Source organism: Nannobrachium achirus, assembly GCF_963921795.1.
Source record: "Nannobrachium achirus genome assembly, chromosome: 16".
Taxonomy (NCBI): Eukaryota; Metazoa; Chordata; class Actinopteri; order Myctophiformes; family Myctophidae; genus Nannobrachium; species Nannobrachium achirus.
In genome coordinates, this window is record NC_137823.1 from 62,031,733 (window position 1) to 62,055,393 (window position 23,661).

Here is a 23,661-nt window from a genome sequence, read left to right on the forward strand (position 1 = left end):
TCTTTATATCTGCTATCTTCATTATTCATCATATAACACATTTTATAGGGCTTGTTTAAGTTTCTACAGAAAAAAATACAAATAAAATAGTACAAGAAAGTAAGATTATCCGCACACCCTTCTTGCGGCTCCAAAAGTAAAATTTCTTAGCACAAAGTTTCGACTGTGTGGTCTTCATCAGGTCTGACAAAGACCACAGGTCGACACATATACAAGTAAAATAAAATGTACAAATACAAATCTCTACAGCGAGAGCGTTGTGCGCCGTTGTGCGGCTAATCAATTGTTTTCTTAAATCTCAAACACTGTGATCCTTCAGTAGCTGCATGCTCTACATGTACCTCCCACAACCCTGCCTATAGACCATATTCACACCGCGGCCATCTTGGATCACATGACTTCCTGGGATAGCAGCCTGCATTACAAACCATTGTGAACAATGGAGTGATGGTCCCAAAATATGAGTTCTATTCAACCAATTTCTTTTTACCAAATTGACAAATGGGCAGATGACAACATCAACACCCCCAAAAGGATTAAATAGAAGGGTACATCCACAATATTCATGGTAGTTAGGTTGCAACCTTACTGTGTACAAAGACTTGCTATCTGTGCAGTGCTTGCTCCACTATCATATTAACTATTTGTTGTTAGATTGTTTCTGATTAATATGCAAAAATCGCGATACAGTAATATTAACTATATGATGGCAGAGCAAGCACTAGTCTGCATACTGTAGCAAGTATTTGTACAGAGTAACATTGTAACCTATAACAACCATGAATATTGTGGATGTACCCTTCTATTTAATGCTTTTAGGGATGTTGATGTTGTCATTTGCCCATTTGTCAATTTGGTAAAAAGAAATTGGTTGAATAGAACTCATATTTTGGGACCATCGCTCCATTGTTCACAATGGTTTGTAATGCAGGCTGCTACTCCAGGAAGTCATGTGATCCAAGATGGCCGCAGTGTGAATAAGGTCTATTGAACGGCAGACCAGCATCCCCACCTGATGAGGACGTTGTAGAAGCCCTCTCTCAGCATGCCGGTCAGGTATTGGTTGTCGATGGTGTAGAGGAGCTGCGATTGGTCCAGGTGGCTGACGAGGGCGTGTGCCACGCGGGTGTTCCCCAGGGCGGTCAGGGCACAGTAGAGCTTCAGGGTGTGGTAGTGGAACTTCCTCAGATCCTCGTGCTCAGACAGCTCCATGACATCCATGCACCTGGAAGGGATGGGGAAAGGAAAGAGTTTTGCATTTTTCATTAGTTTTGACTTATTGTTTTCATATATGAGTTTAGGCTTTGATTAGGTTTTTAAAGTGGGTTTGCTAGTTTAGTTTAAAAATTTTCAAAGGGCTTAGTTTTTGTTTATAACTGCTTGGTTTTAGTGTTTGTGTTTTCTTATTTAAAATTTTAATATGGATTAGTCTGGGGCAAAAATAAACAGCACCTAGTCCTACGCGTTGCGGCAACACTGCCTTCATCAGGGTGACTTTTGTCATTTTGTTAGTTTTACAATTTACAATTTGGCATTCAGCAGACGCTCTTAATCCAGAGCAAGGTAAATACACATCAAATGCATCTAGAATTGATGTCCCCAATTAGAGCCCTGAAGAAGGAACCACCAGACATACTGAGGCCTTGATTGAGGCCTGGAGCGATCGCACCACACGATGCATGTCTGTAATTACTCCCCATGCTGAACGCCTGACTCCACTGTAGTACCAGTAAGCTGTGGTGTTCCTCAAGGTAGCATACTGGGACCTCTGTTGTTCCTAATATACGTGAACGACATGGCATCTGCTTGTGACTGCAACCTGTTCCTGTTCACGGATGACTCGGCTCTCCTAGTCTCGGGCAAGGACCACTTGCAGGTTGAAAAGACACTTAACTCTGAACTGAGTAAGATCTGCACATGGCTTAACGACAACAAATTATCAATTCACCTGGGAAAAACTGAGTCCATCCTCTTTGGATCAAATCATAACCTCAAAAAAGTCGATAACTTCACAATCAAAGTGGGTGACAAGGTCATAACACGAAAAAACGAAATCTCTTACTTAGGATGTATCCTTGAAGCTAATCTTTCCAGCGAAAAGATGACTTCTAAAGTAATAAATAAAATCAACCAACAAACTCGTTTCCTACAGAGGATCGCCCCAATGGTCAATTTCAACACACTGAAGACCATAGCTGGTGCAATAATCCAGCCCCTCTTTGCTAACAGAGTCCACGTATGGTATTGTGACGCCCCACAAGCCCTGAAAACTAAACTCCAAACAGCCCAAAATAAACTAATTAGGGTCCTGCTTAACCTTCCCTATCAGACTCACCTCACCGCTGCTCACCAGTTAAGAGTGGGGTGGCTCAGAGTAGATGACAGAGTACAGCAACTTGCAATGGGCCTGGTGTACAAGATACACTACACCACTATGATACCCAAGTACCTGTCAAAATACTTTATAAACATTAAGGATGTCCATAATTACAACAACAGAGGCAGCGCCACAGATCACTTTCAACCCAGAGTCAAAACCAACAAAGGGTCAAACTCTTTTTTCTGCTATACCACCAAAATGTGGAAAGCCTTACCGAAGGTCATAAAGGAGTGTGGATCACTAGCATCCTTTAAAATTGGCCTGAAAAACCACTTACAGGCAGCAGCCGTTCGCAACTGGTAAAAAAAACTAACCTAGCCCAACCCTACCCTCCCCTGCCCCTTCTTTGTATATACTTACTTACTTACTGTTTAGACTCTTTTTTTTTGTTCTCTCATTTTTCTTTTCTTTACATATCTACTGCATAGTACTGTGTTCTATTCGTCTGTCATTCAATGTTATATGAGATACTTAAATGGTTTCCTGTGGAAATAAGCTTAGTCTTTTCATGGATCTCCTTTTAGTAGACCTTGTACCAGTGAACTGTACCGTCATGAAACTGTACCTTTTCCTATGCAAACTGACAATAAAGTCTTCAATCAATCAATCAATACAGAGATGGAGTAGTAATACAGCAACCCCTGCCAGAACAAGAGACCCTGGGATCCTGGTACACAAACTCAAGAAGCCTCACCTCTTTGAGTCTAGTAGTCAGGGACCCACAAGCCCAAAAGCTCAAGGAATAGGGTTTAACCTGTGATGTCTTGCCGTACTTTTTTATTTCAGTTTTATCTATTAGTTTGGTCATTATGGTCCACGGAATGAGAGGTCTGCTCTGCCGGAAACATCGCGAAAAAAGGTTATGGTCATTTGTATATTCACTGTTATGGTCATTTGTATATTCACTGTCCCATTGACTCCACTACACAGGAAAAGGTTATGGTCATTTGTATATTCACTGTCCCATTGACTCCACTACACAGGAAAAGGTTATGGTCATTTGTATATTCACTGTCCCATTGACTCCACTACACAGGAAAAGGTTATGGTCATTTGTATATTCACTGTCCCATTGACTCCACTACACAGGAAAAGGTTATGGTCATTTGTATATTCACTGTCCCATTGACTCCACTACACAGGAAAAGGTTATGGTCATTTGTATATTCACTGTCCCATTGACTCCACTACACAGGAAAAGGTTATGGTCATTTGTATATTCACTGTCCCATTGACTCCACTACACAGGAAAAGGTTATGGTCATTTGTATATTCACTGTCCCATTGACTCCACTACACAGGAAAAGGTTATGGTCATTTGTATATTCACTGTCCCATTGACTCCACTACACAGGAACAGAAAAATATTTAAAAAAAGAAAGAAATCTGCATGTAAGGCAGGGGTGGGCAACTTTGATGATGGCGAGGGCCACTATATTTCCACCTTCACTCCAGAGGACCACTATATTTCCACCTTCACTCCAGAGGACCACTATATTTCCACCTTCACTCCAGAGGACCACTATATTTCCACCTTCACTCCAGAGGACCACTATATTTCCACCTTCACTCCAGAGGACCACTATATTTCCACCTTCACTCCAGAGGACCACTATATTTCCACCTTCACTCCAGAGGGCCACTATATTTCCACCTTCACTCCAGAGGGCCACTATATTTCCACCTTCACTCCAGAGGGCCACTATATTTCCACCTTCACTCCAGAGGACCACTATATTTCCACCTTCACTCCAGAGGACCACTATATTTCCACCTTCACTCCAGAGGGCCACTATATTTCCACCTTCACTCCAGAGGACCACTATATTTCCACCTTCACTCCAGAGGGCCACTATATTTCCACCTTCACTCCAGAGGGCCACTATATTTCCACCTTCACTCCAGAGGACCACTATATTTCCACCTTCACTCCAGAGGGCCACTATATTTCCACCTTCACTCCAGAGGACCACTACATTTCCACCTTCACTCCAGAGGACCACTATATTTCCACCTTCACTCCAGAGGACCACTATATTTCCACCTTCACTCCAGAGGGCCACTATATTTCCACCTTCACTCCAGAGGACCACTATATTTCCACCTTCACTCCAGAGGGCCACTATATTTCCACCTTCACTCCAGAGGGCCACTATATTTCCACCTTCACTCCAGAGGACCACTATATTTCCACCTTCACTCCAGAGGACCACTATATTTCCACCTTCACTCCAGAGGACCACTATATTTCCACCTTCACTCCAGAGGGCCACTATATTTCCACCTTCACTCCAGAGGACCACTATATTTCCACCTTCACTCCAGAGGGCCACTATATTTCCACCTTCACTCCAGAGGACCACTATATTTCCACCTTCACTCCAGAGGGCCACTATATTTCCACCTTCACTCCAGAGGACCACTATATTTCCACCTTCACTCCAGAGGGCCACTATATTTCCACCTTCACTCCAGAGGGCCACTATATTTCCACCTTCACTCCAGAGGGCCACTATATTTCCACCTTCACTCCAGAGGGCCACTATATTTCCACCTTCACTCCAGAGGGCCACATTGCATATTGCTACGTCCTACTTTGTCATTCTAGTATCTCATACAAAAGAAGCAAAAAATAGCAGATCTACAAGCTCAAAACGCATCGCAGCGCGTTATTTTTTAATTGGAATCCTGAAATGTAACATTTTGATTTAATTTCAAACACATTTAGTTATATATTCATGTTGACTCTATGAACCTAAATACAAATACCTACCAAATACCTACATTGGACATAAAAAATAAATACATTTGAATACTACTATACTAGTCATTAAGCTACTAATATAGACTGACTGAATTAGGAGATCATGGTTGTAATTGTAACAGCTGAAATCAATAATATATCAGTATTCCGGTATTAACCTGCGGGCAGCATTAAGTGAAGGTGGGGGCCGCATGTGGCCCCCAGGCCGCCAGTTGCCCATGTATGATGTAAGGGGTCAAACTAGGGGTTCTTCATGATTCTGAATCCATTGCAAGCATTTGTTTTGCATGAAAAACATTCATTGGGCTACATTTCGGCCCTAGAAAATGGTGAAAAGTGACGACTCATCACTTTTTTAAGTACTCAGCAGGCTCAAGGAATGCAGGAATCTACTATGGCTGCTCGGCATCCAGCAGCTCAAAGGTTAAAATCTGGCCTTGAACCCCCGATTCTGCACTACAGCTGAGCAAGGCAGACAGCTTGTCTCGTGGTAAGATAATAAACCGCCCGGCTGTTTTCAATAGTTTAGTACAGACGATAAATAGAAAACGAACGGTTTTGGACGTACAAGATTTCCACCCGACTACGACGATATGCTATAAATATAAGGTGCTGGGAGTGAAAATTATAATGTAGGGGTGCCTCTGATTCAAAAAATATCCATTGGGGTGCCCTGAGACAAAAAAGTTTGGGAACCCCTGATACCATATAGAACCATAAGTAAAGCAAAAACAGTTATAATATCATATATAATGTGTACATTGAAACTATACAAACTACAGTATAGGATGGATGCCATGTCAACAAATTAACAAATTAACCTGTTCGTTTCCTGTTCTACCTTACCTTTAAAAGCTGACATTTTCACCACTGAGCTAATAGAGCCTAGACCCTGCTTGATCAGGGGAGAAAGTGAATTTTGATCTTCAGGTCAAAAGCTTCCAGTGTAAAATTGGAGTGACTTCCTGACTTGCCTACATGCTAGGGCATTCACGAATAGTGATTTTTAGTATTCGAATTATTCGACCTCAAAGTATTCGAATAGTCGAATATTCGACAGGACTGGCCAAACTGTCAAAATTAAGTAAGCAATTGAGGTGAACATTGTGAAAATAGCCGATCTACATGCTCACAACGCCTCGCAACGCGAGGCGTTGTGAGCATGTAGATCAGCTATTTTCACATTAAATGTAATACCTACAATTCCAAGTGCTTGTCAGGGTGGGGGTCCCCAGTTCAAATATGTTTATTTTGGGGGTCACAGCCTAAAAAGGTTTGAGAACCCCTGGTATAGAGCATTAACAAATTCATCCACCAGGGGCATTGACAACTCATTTTTAAGAGAAAACAATAAATAAAAAAAAATAAGCAAATATTCGACTTCGGTGAACAACGTCGAATTGTGACTTTGATATTAGAATGCCCTACTACGTGGTGATGTTTGGAGTCAAATAGGACCATGGCCAGACTGAGAGCGAAGTGAGAAAAAATAAATAAAGTGATTTTCTCTGTCCGGCAGCCTTGCTCTGACCTGTTCTCCTCGGGTATGTGCACGGCCATCATCTGCAGGGGCTCCAGGCACTGGATCACCCAGCCGTGGCGCTCGCTGACGCGGGCCGTCTCCACCTTGAGGAAGGCGTTGGGCACGCGGCTCCACAGCACCGGCCTGATGGTCTGACAGGTCAGCCGGGGCGGACACTGGGGCACAGGGTTACTCTTCTCGCTCTTAAAGATGGCTGAAGACAGTGGCATGGCATCCTGTGTGTGTGTGTGTGTGTGTGTGTGGGGGGGGGGGGGGGGGGGTAACCACAGGGATAGAAAAGAAATCAACTGAGGTGGAAAGTTACTAAATACCTTTAATCTGTGCTTAAAGTGGGCGTGACACGGCCAAAACAGCTAATTATGGCTATCAAATTAGCCAATTTTTTTAATGATGTCATGTACCCCATGTTAAATTACCCAATCAAATTAATTTATTGTAGTTACTGTACTGAAAGTAGTACTTTCTGTACAGTAACTGAATTAAATTAATTTGATTGGGTAATATGACGGGAGGGGGCGGAGTTGAGCGCTGAGTATTATCTAGTGAAACAACCCCAACAGAACTGTGCGAGGAGAAAATGCGACAATTCATAAAACGAATTTTAAAACAAGCAGTTCTAGGGGTAAAAATTTGATATAATCTGCTATAGAATCCCCCCTAACCGCGTACAGGGTACAAGTCTTCTAACAAAAAGGTGTCAGAGATTAGAACGAGGGTCCTCCGCAGCACAGACCACTTTTTAGCAGCCATCTCTGCTAAAAAGTGCTCCAGTGCTTCACCGGAGCTCCGGAGGACTGAAGTCTGTGGTAGCCTGTGTGTGTGTGTGTGTGTGTGCGTGCGTGCGTGTGTGCGTGTGTGTGTGTGTGTGTGTGTGTGTGTGTGTGTGTGTGTGTGTGTAAATAGCTCTTGAAAATAGCCGTGCCGTGCGGCGCTACCAGCTAACAACAACACATCACGTTGTGCGCGGCACCGCACGACGGACGAAGTATACATTCACTAATAACTGATACGGCCCCGCCTCCTTTTCAGACCGTTTGAAGAAAGACCATGTGACCTACTGTATCATAATGTTAAATTTCGGCCGGTGTCCCGCCCCCTTTAACTCATACCCTGCCAAACCCGAGGAACCCGAGAATTTCGCGATGTCCCTCCCTGCCACGCCCGAGGAACCCGAGAATTTCCGCCATTTTGAAAAGAAAAAAAAAAAAAATTCAAAAAAAATCTTTTTTCAAAAAATGTTTTGGGACCCCAAAAACGTTAGTAGGCATGATAGCGATCGCGAAATTGCTTGTTTAACCCCCATACAACCCCCATACAACTCAGGTAGCAGACCTCCAAGCTCACAACAGTGTAAAACATAATGGCTGCTATCTCATGAATGCCTGAACGGATTTCCATTCGGATTTTTTTGTTTGAAAGCTGTGAGCAATGTGGACACACGTGGTGCATTATCTAGGCATGGGTGTGCATGATCCGTGCACTATGAATTACATGGAAGTCTATGGAGACGAATGGCAGTTAAAGAGTACGAAGGTATTGTTAAATGGCAGCATATGAGTTAAGTAAAATTTGGTACAATACTTTTACCTTACTTGATTGTTTCAATTCTTTTGATACTCCTAGCTATTTTCTAACACGTTTTGAAAAATCGGAGTGCTTTAACTGGCACTTCGAGAACATTTCGATACCAATACTTCAAGTAAAATTATGAATACAGACCTTTTAATTGTAACATATTTTTCTACATTGTGATATTGCTACTTTTACAAAGTAGCAATATCACAATTGCCGTCTCGTGAATTATTGTCTGGATGAGGGTGTTAACTATTGTTAACTGCAAGCATAGAGTGTTTTTGGTAATGTCTTCATTCTATTTACCACGGTGTTGGAGGTATGATGAGCACTAGAATTTCCTTCAATAATCAATCTGTCAATCAATCAATCAATCAATCAATCAATCAATCAATCAATCAATCATGTTGAGGTCTGGACAAAAACAAACCGGGATCTTGACGAATTCAAACTGGAAGAGGTTCGAGCTGGTCGGTCGACAAAACACAGCAGGGAAAATTTTGGTATTGGCCTCCACCTAAAAGAGAAGAGCAAGGATTCAATCAGTGACAGTTGATTTATAGAGTACAGTACGTACACTCACACTTGAAAGCATCAAGCATCTCGATGAGTATTGATATCTGTGGTGATTATGTTTCATGTCTTCTCCCAAGAGGACCTCCACAGTTACAGTACACAGGTGTAATGCTGCATTCACACTGAGAGAAGCCAAGCCAATGGTTTGCTTGGTAATTCAATGTATTCTATATGCAAACCAGCTTTAAACATTTCCAAGCTTTTACCAGCTTGGAAATTTTAAAAGCTGGCTTGCATATAGAGAATACATTGAATTACCAAGCAAACAATTAGCTTGGCTTTTCTGTATGTGAATGAGGCATTAGGGAGCATTTAAACTCAACACTTTTGAATTAGCCTTTAAATGTTTAAATACGTGCAAAAAGAATGCCTGTCTGCAGGAAGTGGCAGAACTGTCACTGTGGTGCCACAACAACAGCCTCTTCTTGAACATCGGTAAAATCAAAGAGATAGTCATGGATCTTTTGCACACAGTGGCAGAGGACCCTCATCAACAGAACACCAGGGGCAAGGCTAGACTAGGTTTCATTAGCTCCATGAGCAGACTGAGCAAAACATTGGGGACTTGTCATGGACAACGCGGAGTGCTTGTACCACCTCAGACTGCTGAGGAAATTCAAAGTCTCACAGAAGTTAACGAAATCCTTGTACGGTACTTGGTTACTAGATTCTGGTGGGGGCACACGGCCGAGCGACTTCACTCCCCTCCCTACAATACTTACATTCCAGGAGGTATTTGAGTACAGCTGAAATGATTTTGAACGACCCACATCACCCCAGCAGTACTGTTTGTGCCTGTGTTATCAGCAAATGTTTGTACTGTCACAAGGCCTCTACACAGAGACACTGAAGGAGATTTTCCCCTCAGACTAGTAGAGCTTTGAACAACAACCTGTAAATATCTGGCACCTGCTCACCAACAAAACACAAGTATTTTTGCGTAACCCCCTTGCATAAATTGTATGTTTTATTATTTAATAACTGTTATAGTTGACCATATAATACTGACACCTAGTATTTGCACTACTGTATGTACAGTACAGTATATTATGTGGTGCTAACTTATTCATCGGAATGCACACTTCTAAACTGTACTGTAAATTATATTCTCAGCCACAGGGAAGATGCAATTCAAAACTGTATATTATACCCTAGTATTTTGTCATTCACCTACTTGTATTATATTTTTCACTGTAAGTGTTGGACATTACTTGTTGCAAAGTCTGGTAGAGTCTACCACAACATTACTCATACACGTATGAGTATGTGACAAATACAGTCTTTGAATCTCTTTGAATCAGAAGGACTACCCCTTTATAAAATGACAAATTCACCTCCAGAGGCAGTGTAAGCAAGAGAGTAGGGGGAAATGGAGCATGGAATAGAGAAAGAGCAAGGGATTGAAGGGATCAAATGAAGAGGGAGGAGGAGGGAGAAAGAGAGATGAGGCGAGTTCTAGATGGTCTAGGTTCACTCTCCAGACATCATTTTAATCCATTTAGGCCTAGAATTATTTGAGTGCTTTAACTAGTGAAAAATAGCAGATCTACAAGCTCACAGCTTGTAGATCTGCTATTTTTGAAAAAGCCGTGAAAAATGTGTGCAAATCTTTGAATATATGTATTTTCAAAGCGAACGTTTGTAACTCAAATTTTGCTTCTGGGGGGTCCCTGGAACTAAATATTTTGAGATGCGGGTCCGTGGCCAAATTCATATCATTTTGGGGGTCCTTCACATGAAAAGGTTTGAGAACCACTGACATAGTAGTCTCTCAAGAACAGACCAAGTGAGCTCCATTTAATTGAAAAGGACCTTTTCTTTGACGATGGCTAGCCAGACTGCTGACATAGAAACATAGGTTTTTCAAAAGATCTTAGAAGGATTCAAAAGACACTTATAGAATCAGGTCAAAATTCTAATTTTCACGATTTAAAAAAAATAGCAGATCTACAAGCTCGCAGCGCGGCACTGTGAGCTTGTTTATCTGCTATTTTTCAATAGTTAAAGTATAAAATAATGATACACAATAATGTGTACCCGTTCTATTTAATGTCTATTCTGATATCAAAAAGGATTTGTCTTGTCTAGTAACCTCAGGGTTTCATGGAAACACCAAGGAGCTGTCTTTCTCTGTCACGGTACTGACCGTGACAGAACAGATGAGAATTCCACTATGCATTAACATTTATTTGCATATTTTTGCAGGTCTAATGACTTCACTATATGTTCGTATGTTGCAGGTGTGTGGCCATTTTGTGGAGGGAAGACTAATTCAACATTGTATGAAAGTGTGCTGACAGCACAAACATCTCAGAATGTCATAGAAGAACATGGGCAACATTTCTCAGCTATAATACTCATATGCTTTGCTTGGTCTTAGGCTAAGCTCTCCTAAATGTTCTGCAACTATGCCTCATCAGTCAATTTCAGCAGTAAACGTAGACAGTTAAAGGAACAGCCACACGCTTAAAGGGATATTCCACTTTCAACAGGGAGCAGTGGTAGGGCTTCTCTCCACATACACACCCATTGTAACTTCAAACTTCATTTTAACCATGATAGATTCATTAAAAACACACATTATTTTTTCTGGAGACTCATTTTACCTTCCTAATACGTGAGCAGGCCGTGTTTTTTCGATAACTTTTTTCATTTATTTTTAATAATTATTTGGAAAAATTGAAACAATGAAATACAAAAAAATAATTATTAAAAATAAATGAAAAACACAGCCTGCTCACATATTAGGAGGGTAGTATGAGTCACCAGAAAAAATAATGTGTGTTTTTAATGAATCTATCATGGTTAAAATGAAGTTTGAAGTTACAATGGGTGTGTGTGGGGAGAGGCCCTGGGCCTGGAGGGCCTGGTAACATTGACATCAAATATCTAAATATTCAATCAAGCTAATTAAAAACTGTTCAGGGTGTTCATAAAAGCCTGATTAGATGATAAAATTACCAAAAGTTTTTTTGAAAGTGAAATACCCCTTTAATTGACTGGAATACTCTTCTACTACTATTATGCACTGCACATTCTGGATATAGTATAAGGATATCGCAGTACTGGACAATTGGTCTAAGGATATGAGGATTTATTAACCACTAAACCATATATAGTACCGTATACAGTATACAGTTTATATATAAACTGTAGACCCCCAGGTGTCTACAGTATACTTCATCCTGTTCTTTTCTCCCTCCAAATTAAAGCTCTTCACTGAAAATAGACGAAAGTCAGTGAGATTGTAGCTGTGCTATTTACGGTGAATGTTACTATGACATGCCCAGAATAGGAACACAAGGTTCATGTTGACATGGCAACCAGTCTTGGACACAGTAGTTTGGCATTGCCAGGTGGCTAACAAACCTATAACCAACCCTGTTTAATCACCCCAATATGAAGAACCACCATTAAGTTATTTGAAATGGTTTTGCAATGCAGATGATGTTGTTTTTTTATGTACTTTAGTAGGGGTGTAACGATATAGTAACTGCATCGAAATATTGTTTTTAATTTAAAAAAATCGAAGTATATTGAAATGAAAACAGCGAAAATGTAATCTTATCGTTTGACTTTGCATCGCATCGAATCGGCAGTGCAAATAATCGATTGTATTGATACTACAGACTACGTGTGCATTGTATTTAGCATTTTTAGGAAGAAAAAGGAGGGATTTAATTACTTTTCCTTTCCATATAGCTACACTGGTCTATCGATAAATGTGTGTAATCTCTGGGTTTTGTCCATATGTGTTCAAATACAATGTCCATGTATTTGCCAGATAATCACTGTGTTTACTTATTTATATCCATAATAATACATGTTTCCCATAAACCTGCACTACCCACACTTTTCACACAGATTTAATTTCTTTGCCAAATAGTTACTATATCGATTTGAAATCATTGAATCGAATCGCATTGCATCACCATGAATTAACATGAATCGTCCATGTATCGTATCGTCAACCATGTATCGTGATATGTATCGAATGTATCATTACACCCCTATACTTTAGGTTTCCACCCAGTTTTAGCAAACAAAGCTCAGAGACTGTTGTCAGTCTCTATTGAGTGATGCATCATTCTAGAGACTGTCTTGTGAGTGTACAGTATGAAAACGGTGGACCCTTCTGGATTGAAATTTGTTCTACCTAACAACAACATGACTAATTGACTATGGAATAATATGGTGATTTGAATGCAAGTATGCCAACCCGGTGGTGCTTGTGTGGTGGTTGTTGTCATATTGCAAAGTTGTGAATTCTGCTGACTTTGTGGTGTTTTTAAGTTAGTTTAAAAGCTATGGACATAAACTCTGTACATAAACAGATAATAATACTCTTGGGCTTTGCTGGTTGCAGTTTTGATGGATGTTGTGATGTATGATAGTGTTACTGGAGCTCACTGTTAGAGGAAATTCAGAATAATGTATTTTTGTTACATTTATTTTTCTATATAGATTTGATGTGATTGATGCTATGCTGTATTATTACCGTTCACGCTAGGTGATGGAATAGAGATATTGTGGACTGAATGCCACAGCTCTGCACCTCTGGGTAGTGTTCAGTCTGACTGAACAAATCCACTTAAGATTTATATAAGCTCTAAAACGTTATCATAGAACAACTAGAGAAAATAGCCGTTCTAAAAGCTGTTGTGATGTTGTGTGCTTGTAGATCTACTACTTTCACAATTTCTGAAAAAGTTGAAACCTTTTAGAAAATCTATGAAAAAAAGATTTATTTTGAACATTTTATGACATGGTTAATGTGGTTAAATGAGCTCTGTAGACAGACTTGCCATGGCTTACAGACAGTATAGAGAGAGGTGGTTGCGATGACAACATACTGTAGGTTGTGAGCTAGAGTGAAGAAGTGTGTCTTGTCGTACAGTACATATATTCCGCTCCCATTACCTGGTATATGGTGGGCAGCTCATTACCTGGTATATGGTGGGCAGCTCATTACCTGGTATATGGTGGGCAGCTCATTACCTGGTATATGGTGGGCAGCTCATTACCTGGTATATGGTGGGCAGCTCATTACCTGGTATATGGTGGGCAGCTCATTACCTGGTATATGGTGGGTAGCTCATTACCTGGTATATGGTGGGCAGCTCATTACCTGGTATATGGTGGGCAGCTCATTACCTGGTATATGGTGGGCAGCTCATTACCTGGTATATGGTGGGCAGCTCATTACCTGGTATATGGTGGGCAGCTCATTACCTGGTATATGGTGGGCAGCTCATTACCTGGTATATGGTGGGCAGCTCATTACCTGGTATATGGTGGGCAGCTCCATTACCTGGTATATGGTGGGTAGCTCATTACCTGGTATATGGTGGGTAGCTCATTACCTGGTATATGGTGGGTAGCTCATTACCTGGTATATGGTGGGTTGCTCATTACCTGGTATATGGTGGGTAGCTCATTACCTGGTATATGGTGGGCAGCTCATTACCTGGTATATGGTGGGCAGCTCATTACCTGGTATATGGTGGGCAGCTCCATTACCTGGTATATGGTGGGCAGCAGCTCATTACCTGGTATATGGTGGGCAGCTCATTACCTGGTATATGGTGGGCAGCTCCATTACCTGGTATATGGTGGGCAGCTCATTACCTGGTATATGGTGGGCAGCTCATTACCTGGTATATGGTGGGCAGCTCATTACCTGGTATATGGTGGGTAGCTCATTACCTGGTATATGGTGGGCAGCAGCTCATTACCTGGTATATGGTGGGCAGCTCATTACCTGGTATATGGTGGGCAGCTCCATTACCTGGTATATGGTGGGCAGCTCATTACCTGGTATATGGTGGGCAGCTCCATTACCTGGTATATGGTGGGCAGCTCATTACCTGGTATATGGTGGGCAGCTCATTACCTGGTATATGGTGGGCAGCTCCATTACCTGGTATATGGTGGGCAGCTCATTACCTGGTATATGGTGGGCAGCTCCATTACCTGGTATATGGTGGGCAGCTCATTACCTGGTATATGGTGGGCAGCTCCATTACCTGGTATATGGTGGGCAGCTCATTACCTGGTATATGGTGGGCAGCTCATTACCTGGTATATGGTGGGCAGCTCATTACCTGGTATATGGTGGGCAGCTCGTGGCCGTTGGCGGTAAAGCAGATGAGACCGGTGGCCAGGTCCACCATGCAGCCGATCTCCAGGTCAGAGCTGGTGCGGTTGCTGGACGTGGAGCCCACCGCGTCCTCGCCACAAACCATGTAGCAGTTACTCCTCTGAACGCTGCAGGGAAGCAGGGATGGGACGATAAAAGATATTATCGTTTATCGTGATAAAAACACTCAAAATAATCATATTGTGGAGTTTTAATTTATCGTGATATTGTCCTGCACTGGGATCAATTCACCTTTTATTTGCCGAGCTGCATAACCGGTACCATTAACCCTCTAAGGCCCGCATTAAGAAATACTTGAAATAAAAAATTGAAAAAAATCAGATGGTGTTGTAGGAGTCCTATTAACACATTGCCTGCCCCACGTTTTTTATTAAACTCTTCCAAAACATGTCAGGGTTTTGGAGCATTTTGACTCATTTGTAATGTAATATTTTGAAAATTTGTTTCTATGTCTATGAACAAATTGAGTATACCGATGGAAAGATTAAAATCTATACTTTATAAAAAAAAATAAACAAGAGTTTTATGTTCCATGATGATTTTTCAATGAATTTATTAGCGACTACTGCGCCTGCCCCAAATGGCCTAATTTGTTTAAAAAGGCTAGAAAAAAGGCTTTTTATGAAATAACATGAATAAGTCTCTTATTGGGTTGATTTTGTTGTTTCAAGCCAATAATTGGCACTGTGGCACTGTGTACTCAGTCTCAACACACACGCACACACTCACACACATGCATGCGCATGCACGCGCACGCGCGAACGTCACGAAGCACAAGGACCACCCTGAGCTCCTCCTATGACATTTCAGGCACACACACAAACACACGCGCGCACACACACACACACACACACACACACCCCACATGCGCGCGCACATCCACATGCGCGAGCACGCACGCGCCCGTGGAACACCTGTGTTCAGTGGCGTCAGTTCAGAACAAGCTAAGGTATGGCAACATGACTGGTGTCTTGCACGCGTGCCCTCGTGCAGGCACGATGAAAAGTACATTTTTATTATTTCCCCCTGTAGCCAAGGTATGGCATTGGCAGCTGCATACCCCTGCCATACCCAATTGACGCCCCTGCCTGTGTTATGTCACGTGATTTCTTAGCTAACGGAAACTCAGATCGATGCAGAGAAAAGTTTGCTGGACCATTGGATCATTTTCCTTACTGTTGTTTAGCCACATGGATTATAGTTTTACGAGCCAGCAGACTGTTTGTTTATCAATGGAATATCTTTACGAGCCAGGAGTGCACTGGGGGGGAGGAAGTGACAGTGTATCAGGTAGGACCCTGGTTTTTTCCGTTTTTTTCATTGTGTGTCGTGTCGTATGGATGGATGTTGTTTTGCTGCGTGTGGCCAGGGGTGTCGCACCAAAATCTGGGCCCTGGCCACAAGGATTCACTGCGGGACCCCCATGATTGTTCTTCATAGGGGGGATTTCAAAAATAGCAGATGTACAAGCTCGCAGAGTGCCGCGCTGTGAGCTTGTAGATCTGCTATTTTTCAATAGCTAAAGTATAAAATAATTATGTCCCCTCCACCTTGGGCCCTAGTAGTGTAGGGTTTCAACTCGCACTCCCCCCTTGTGACACCCCTGTGTGTGTGCGCGTTCTACACACTCACTCCTCCTCTCCCACTATAAATACAGAGTGTCTTCACCTAAATACACTCAAATCTAAACGAATTCTACTGTCATCTCTAGGCTATCAATCAACTATCTAAACTCTAACTCTAACTATAAATATCCTATATTCAAATCTCAACCGAGCCACCCAACCGATCTTTTTTTTTCTTTCTTTTTTCTCCTCAGCTGGCTAGCTGGCTAGCCTGGCTTGTCGCGTCTAAAACAGCTGCAGACTTTTCTCCCTCTCTCTCTCTTGTATTTGGATTGCCTGATAACATGTATTTCAATGCAGTTTTTTGACCTTTTTTCTTCATTCACGTGAATGACCTGGTTCCCTTTGATGTTGCCCTACTGTATTAAGTCACAGGCAGCACCGGAGCACCATCAATTGTAAAACAATGAAAAGACTATAGAACGTTTATAAACGGGCTGGGCGGTAAATAGCTGGGCAAAATAGAACGTTTATAAACGGGCTGGGCGGCAGATGTGTTAAGAGGAAAATGTAATGTTTTTTTCAAAAAAATGTTTTTGTAAGATTTTATAGCCATAAATCAAAAATCATAAATCATGCTCTAATTTACATATGGGGGATATTTTTCAAAATAATAACATATGTACATGTTCTAGACATTCTAATGATCACCAAAAAGAATAGTACAGGCATTTTACTTATGTTTTTTTTAGGTATAGCTTCCATGAAAAAGTGAGATGTTGTTCGTCAAAACTCTGGAATTTCAGCGGGTGTGGCGGGTGTGAATGTCAGCCCCTGTGGGGGGTATTTATATGCAAATATTGTGGCCAATGGCATTGTAATACTAAACAATAGAATCCAATGGTGGTGTTTAGGTGGTAGGGGGAGCTAAAATAAAATGATTTAAACCTTTTTTTGGATAAAATACAAACGTTGTAATATTACAACCGTGGGCCTTAGAGGGTTAAATCCTCTTGAATTGGTAAAAGGTACTATATACATAATAATATACGTACTTGATACAAGTCTTTTTTTCACTCTCTATCAAATGTCTTTGCCAAAAAATAGCCGATTTACAGTACAAGTCCACAACGCTCACAACTTGTAGATCTGCTATTTTTTGGCAAATGTTCCGCCCCAGGATAATGGATTTTGATTATCGCGATAATATCGTAAATCGCGATGTCTTATGTCACAATAATCGTGATATGAAACGTTCATATAAGATAAGATGTTTATTTGTCACTGTATGAAACATACAACGAAATGTCGTTTAGTACACACATAACAACAGCATCAGCAACAAATAAAATAAAATAAAAATAAAATAAATAAAACACTGCTTGAGTGATATAACGCCATGAAAACCATATGGTCCCAACCCTACAGGGAAGCATTTTGAACAACATGAGCTTACAGGGCGAGTGTGTAGAAAGAACAAGAACGAGAAGCAGCTTATCTATGAAACATGGATAAGAACTTCATGAATAAGGCCTAGGCCAGACGTAGCTGGATATTTCATAATATCCCGTTTTTTCAGATATCCACATAGAAAAAGCACACACACAGTAAAGTCTTCAAAGATATCCGGGTTCCATGTCTACACGGATCCAGTGAATCAGATATTTTTCAATGTCTTCACTTATTTATCCGGCTTCAAAAATATCCAGTTTCGCGGCCGAAATATCCAGCTTTGTGTGTCTGCAGGCCCCAACCGCACAAAAAGATTTCTAGCAAAATAATGTCTAGCTTCAGAAATATCCAGCTTTGTGTGTCTGCAGGCCCCAACCGCACAAAAAGATTTCTAGCAAAATAATGTCTAGCTTCAGAAATATCCAGCTCTGTGCACCTAAGAGAGAACCTCAAGTCAAGGTCTGTTATGGAACAAGATGGGGAAAAAAACTTGAGTATTGGAGTTTGATTTCTGTTCTTTCTGCCCTTTTCTGTTATTCCCCACATCTCCTGACCTTTGCTGACTTGTGGTTTCTTCCTCATTGAAATTCCTCGCCACTACCATTACTACTCTGATTACAGAGAAACACAGCAGAATGAAGGATGCGAGTCCTGTGAGTGGGTCTGAGGTTCTATCGACCCACATTCATTATTCCACTCGGAGCCAACAAATCCTCTGTGTTAATTTAACCCTGACCCCAAAAGCCCCCAGGGGATTTCACTGTGCAGGTACAAGTAGTCCACTGCAAAACACAAAGCGTGATGTGCATTATAGAATATTGACAAAAGCAAGGAATACACAGTAAAAATCCTCAATGATAATTTAACTCTAGAGTTTACAAATGGAACCATTATGGATCCCCCGTAAGGGTCAATTTGACATAATGAATGTACACTTCTGTACAGTACATCCTCTTAAAAGAAGCGGAACTGGCAAAGTTCCACACATACCATTTTGAATACAGTGCACAGTGCTGTAAGTACAGCAGCATCATTGTTATGCAGTGATTGATAATGTTTGCTTTCCCTTTACTTATTTTGTAAATGAACATTTATATATATTTTAACCCATTTGGGTACACATTATTGTGTATCATTATTTTGAAAAATAGCAGATATACAACCTCACAGGTGCGAGCTTGTAGATCTGCTATTTTTGAAAAATCGTGTCCCGAATTCTATAAGTGTCTTTTGAATGTCAGCAATCTGGCCAGCCATCGTCAAAGAAAAGGTCCTTTTCACTTAAATGGAGCTCAGTTCTTGAGAGACTACTATGTCAGTGGTTCTCAAACTTTTTCATGTGAAGGACCCCCAAAAGGATATGTATTTGGCCACGGACCCCATCTCAAAATATTTAGTTCCAGGGACCCCCCAGAAGCAAAATCTGAGTTACAAACATTCGCTTTGAAGATACATATATTCAAAGATTTGCACACATTTTCACAACTTTTTCAAAAATAGCAGATCTACAAGCTTGTGAGCTTGTATATCTGCTATTTTTCACTGGTTAAAGCATTCAATAATTCTAACCCTAAATGGGTTAAATCAAGAAGGGCTTGCCTCTCATGTACGCGGCCCCTCTCGTCGCCCAGGGTGATGGTGACGGTGCGCGTCTTGTTGAGGCTGAAGTTCTTGCTGTGTAGGTGGTAGTCGGGGGTGACCCAGCCTACCCACACGGACGCAGGGTCCTGGCCAGCAAATATTCTCACAGAGTGGTAGTACTGCAAAAATAACACAGTGGGGAGGTGGTTAAATTAATTGAAGGAAAATATACTGTATGTGTGTCTCATTATTCTATTGGTGTAACTTTGAACATGAACCCCAAAAATTAACATTCTGTCTGCTCACCCTCATGCCCATTGAAACATGGATAACATTTTTGGTCCACACAACACAGAGTTTGGCAGCAAAATATCATAGCAGCTTTCTCCAAAGATATTCAATATCCAATACTTGAGTATTGTTCCAACTTCCAAGTGCATTCAGTACAGTACAGTACAGTACAGTCAATGGTGATCAGGTTCCGTAGAGGGCCAAAAAAGAAAAACATTACTCCATACTGCTCAAAAAGCATAATACATGTCCATGTTCTAAATCCAAACACAAGATTTCTCCTCCATGTTTACATCATACCTGCCAACACTCTCCCTCCTGGATTTGGAAGTAGTCTCCTGTTTTTTTTTAACCATTTCTCTAGCACCAGTATTTCTCCAGTTTTTGGGGAATTTCATACTTTTTGTGTGATAAGTAAACTTTACATTCCTTCTGTCACTACTTCTGTCACACCACATTCTCTGATTCATCCTCTAATGTTCTGATTACGGAAGTGAAGATATAGGAGCTGCTCATCATAATCGTCTCTCTATAAATTAAACATCTGTTCAACTGCTACTGCTCTGCCAGATCATAAACTCTGTTGCTGCAATCAGTCATGTTTCCACCCAGACTTTAGCGGTCCTCTGTTCTCAGTCATTCTGGTATATTTATCTCCTGGGTTTGCAGTGACCATCCGTTCTGCCCTCTGTCTGTCTGGACTCTGCCCCAATGAACTGGACCTTCGCCTGACTGCTAGAGCTACATCTCATCACCTCAACTATTACTGCATTATCTTATGTGTAAATATGAGTGAAACAGCACAGAAGATCAGGACACAGGGGGTAAGGGTGTGGCCAAATCCATGTTTCAACTGGCATTGGAGTTTGTAGATCAGTGTTTCTCGAACTTTCAAATTTCAAGGTCTCCCCTTAACTCTGACAGTGTACAAATGGAACCAAATGGTTCATTTGGTTCCATTTGTACCATTTGGTTCCATTTGTACACTCAATTTAGACACCCCCCTAAAATAGTCCATGGGCCATACAAGATGTCGCACTCCAAAAGGTGGCAAAGGTTACTCTGCATTTTTGAAAAGCTCTATATCTGTAGATTATATTTTGATATGATAACCCTTTCTGAGACACAGCTAAATTGGTGTTATCAGCCGCTAGAGTTGGTGTCCTATGCAAAAAATGTATCTGCTTTAAGTAGAATATGAGGGATCAAACTAGGGTTTTTTCACGATTCTGAATCCATTGCATTTTCATGCAAAACAAATGCTTGCAATGGATTCAGAATCATGAAAAACCCCTAGTTTGACCCCTCATATGCTACTTAAAGCAGAAACATTTTTTACTTTTTTTCCTGTATAGTAAAGTTAATGGGGCACCAACTCTAGCGACTGATAACACCAATATAGCTGTGTCTCAGAAAGGGTTATCATACCAAAATATAATCTACAGATATAGAGCCTTTCAAAAATGCATAGTAACCTTTGCCACCTTTCGGAGAGCGACATCTCGTATGGCCCATGGACTAAAAGGAACCCACAAAGTCGCTGGAATCCACTTTGAGAACCACTGTCACTGATAATAATGACAGAACTTTTCCTTTCAAACTGGAGGAAGAACAAATTTGAATGAGTTGCGTTGTAGTCTTACAGTTGTGATGCTTCCATAGTCGTCTTCTTTTGGAGGTTGACTGCAGGGACAAACACAAGTGATATCTGGTTATCAACCACCTCATGTCGCAAAACAAACAAGTAGGGCAGTCACGATTATGACATTTTACATGACGATTAATTGTCACTCAAATAATTGCGATTAACGATTTAATTGTGTTTTGGCTTCTAGGCTTTGAAGGTTTGCATGGTAGATATGACACATGACCTAAATATACAAAGAAATTACTGACATAATTTGACAACTTTATACTTAAAAAAGAACAACGATAGTGGAAATAGCCGATCTACAAGCTCACACCGCGTCGCGATGCGACGTGTTGTGAGCTTGTAGATCTGCTATTTCCACAATTTTTGAGCGGTGGTTACACCGTCTCCTATACGTGGCCGTGTGTGTATGCGTGTGTGTGTGTGTGTGTGCGTGTCTGTATGTAGCCTGCAGGCCTGCAGTACCTTTTATGACCACACATGTTAAGGGAGGGGCGCTGTTGTTCAGGCCAGGCCAGACCAGGCACACACACACACACACACACACACACACACACACACACACACACACACACACAGGGGGGGGTAAACCACCGCTCAGTTCACACAGGTGCGATTTTTTACTTACCAGTAAGACTCCCTAATCGGGAGATAAGCGACCGTTGGTCCGTTGGTCGCTTATCTCCACAAATAGGCCAAAAGTTTGTTTTACCAATTATTACACTCTATGTGATGATTATGAAAAAATAATCGTGATTAGACGATTTTATGTATTAATTGTGACAGCCCTACAAACAAGCTAATTGTTTTTGCTGTAATTGGCCAAATGCATGACATTGATAACTTGTCCTTGACATGAACAGGTTTGAGAATCACTGCTGGAAACTCTGTCCAACCCAGGGGTGGGCAACTGTGATGATGGCGAGGGCCACTATATTTACACCTTCACTCCAGAGGACCACTATATTTACACCTTCACTCCAGAGGGCCACTATATTTCCACCTTCACTCCAGAGGGCCACTATATTTCCACCTTCACTCCAGAGGGCCACTATATTTCCACCTTCACTCCAGAGGGCCACTATATTTCCACCTTCACTCCAGAGGGCCACTATATTTCCACCTTCACTCCAGAGGGCCACTATATTTCCACCTTCACTCCAGAGGACCACTATATTTCCACCTTCACTCCAGAGGGCCACTATATTTCCACCTTCACTCCAGAGGGCCACTATATTTCCACCTTCACTCCAGAGGGCCACTATATTTCCACCTTCACTCCAGAGGGCCACTATATTTCCACCTTCACTCCAGAGGGCCACTATATTTCCACCTTCACTCCAGAGGGCCACTATATTTCCACCTTCACTCCAGAGGGCCACAATGCATATTGCTACGTCCTACTTTGTCATTCTAGTATCTCATACAAAAGAAGCAAAAATAGCAGATCTACAAGCTCAAAACGCATCGCGCTGCGATGCGTTTTGAGCTTGTAGATTGGCTATTCTTGCTTCTTTTGAATTGGAATCCTGAATAATGTTTTGTTATTTCTTAATTGGAATCCTGAAATGTAAAATTTTGATTTAATTTCAAACGCATTTAGTTATATACTCATGTTAACTTTATGAACCTAAATACATACATTGGACATAAACCAATACATTTTAATACTACTATACTAGTCATTAAGCTACTAATATAGACTGACGGAATTAAAGCAGGTCATGTTTGGAATTGTAACAGCTGAAATCAATAATATATCGGTATTGCGGTATTAACCTGCGGGCCGCATTGAGTGAAGGTGGGGGCCCGGGCCGCCAGTTGCCCATGTATGGTCTAACCTGAGCTTTTGCGATTCATCCAGGATCATGGCGGTGGAGAGGAACTCCACTGGCATGCTCATCCTGCAGTAGACCATGTCGTTGTTGCTGATCTGCGTTCCAAAGGTCTTGTGTGTCACCTTGAGGCAGGGCGGGCTGTCTATCGTCCCGTCAATCCTCGTCACCTGAGCAATCACAAATCACCTTTCTCAAACTTTTACATTTTAAGGTCTCCTCTTAACTCATTGAGTGCCAATCCCGAACTAGTTCGGCTTTATTAGCGTATCGCAGTGTGCCGATCCCGAA

The 23,661-nt window shown here is 41.4% G+C and overlaps 1 protein-coding gene across 1 annotated transcript in view; it reads right to left on the reverse strand.

The window, feature by feature from the left end:
- The window catches only part of ryr3 (ryanodine receptor 3), a gene marked incomplete at both ends in the record, with an annotated part of 321,079 nt that overhangs the window by 185,294 nt on the left and 112,124 nt on the right, over positions 1-23,661 (reverse strand). Inside the window, 7 exon segments of the mRNA XM_080745085.1 lie at positions 1,013-1,225; positions 6,676-6,902; positions 8,690-8,776; positions 14,940-15,102; positions 19,612-19,772; positions 21,528-21,567; positions 23,377-23,540. Coding sequence (XP_080601211.1) covers positions 1,013-1,225; positions 6,676-6,902; positions 8,690-8,776; positions 14,940-15,102; positions 19,612-19,772; positions 21,528-21,567; positions 23,377-23,540 — 1,055 coding nt within the window.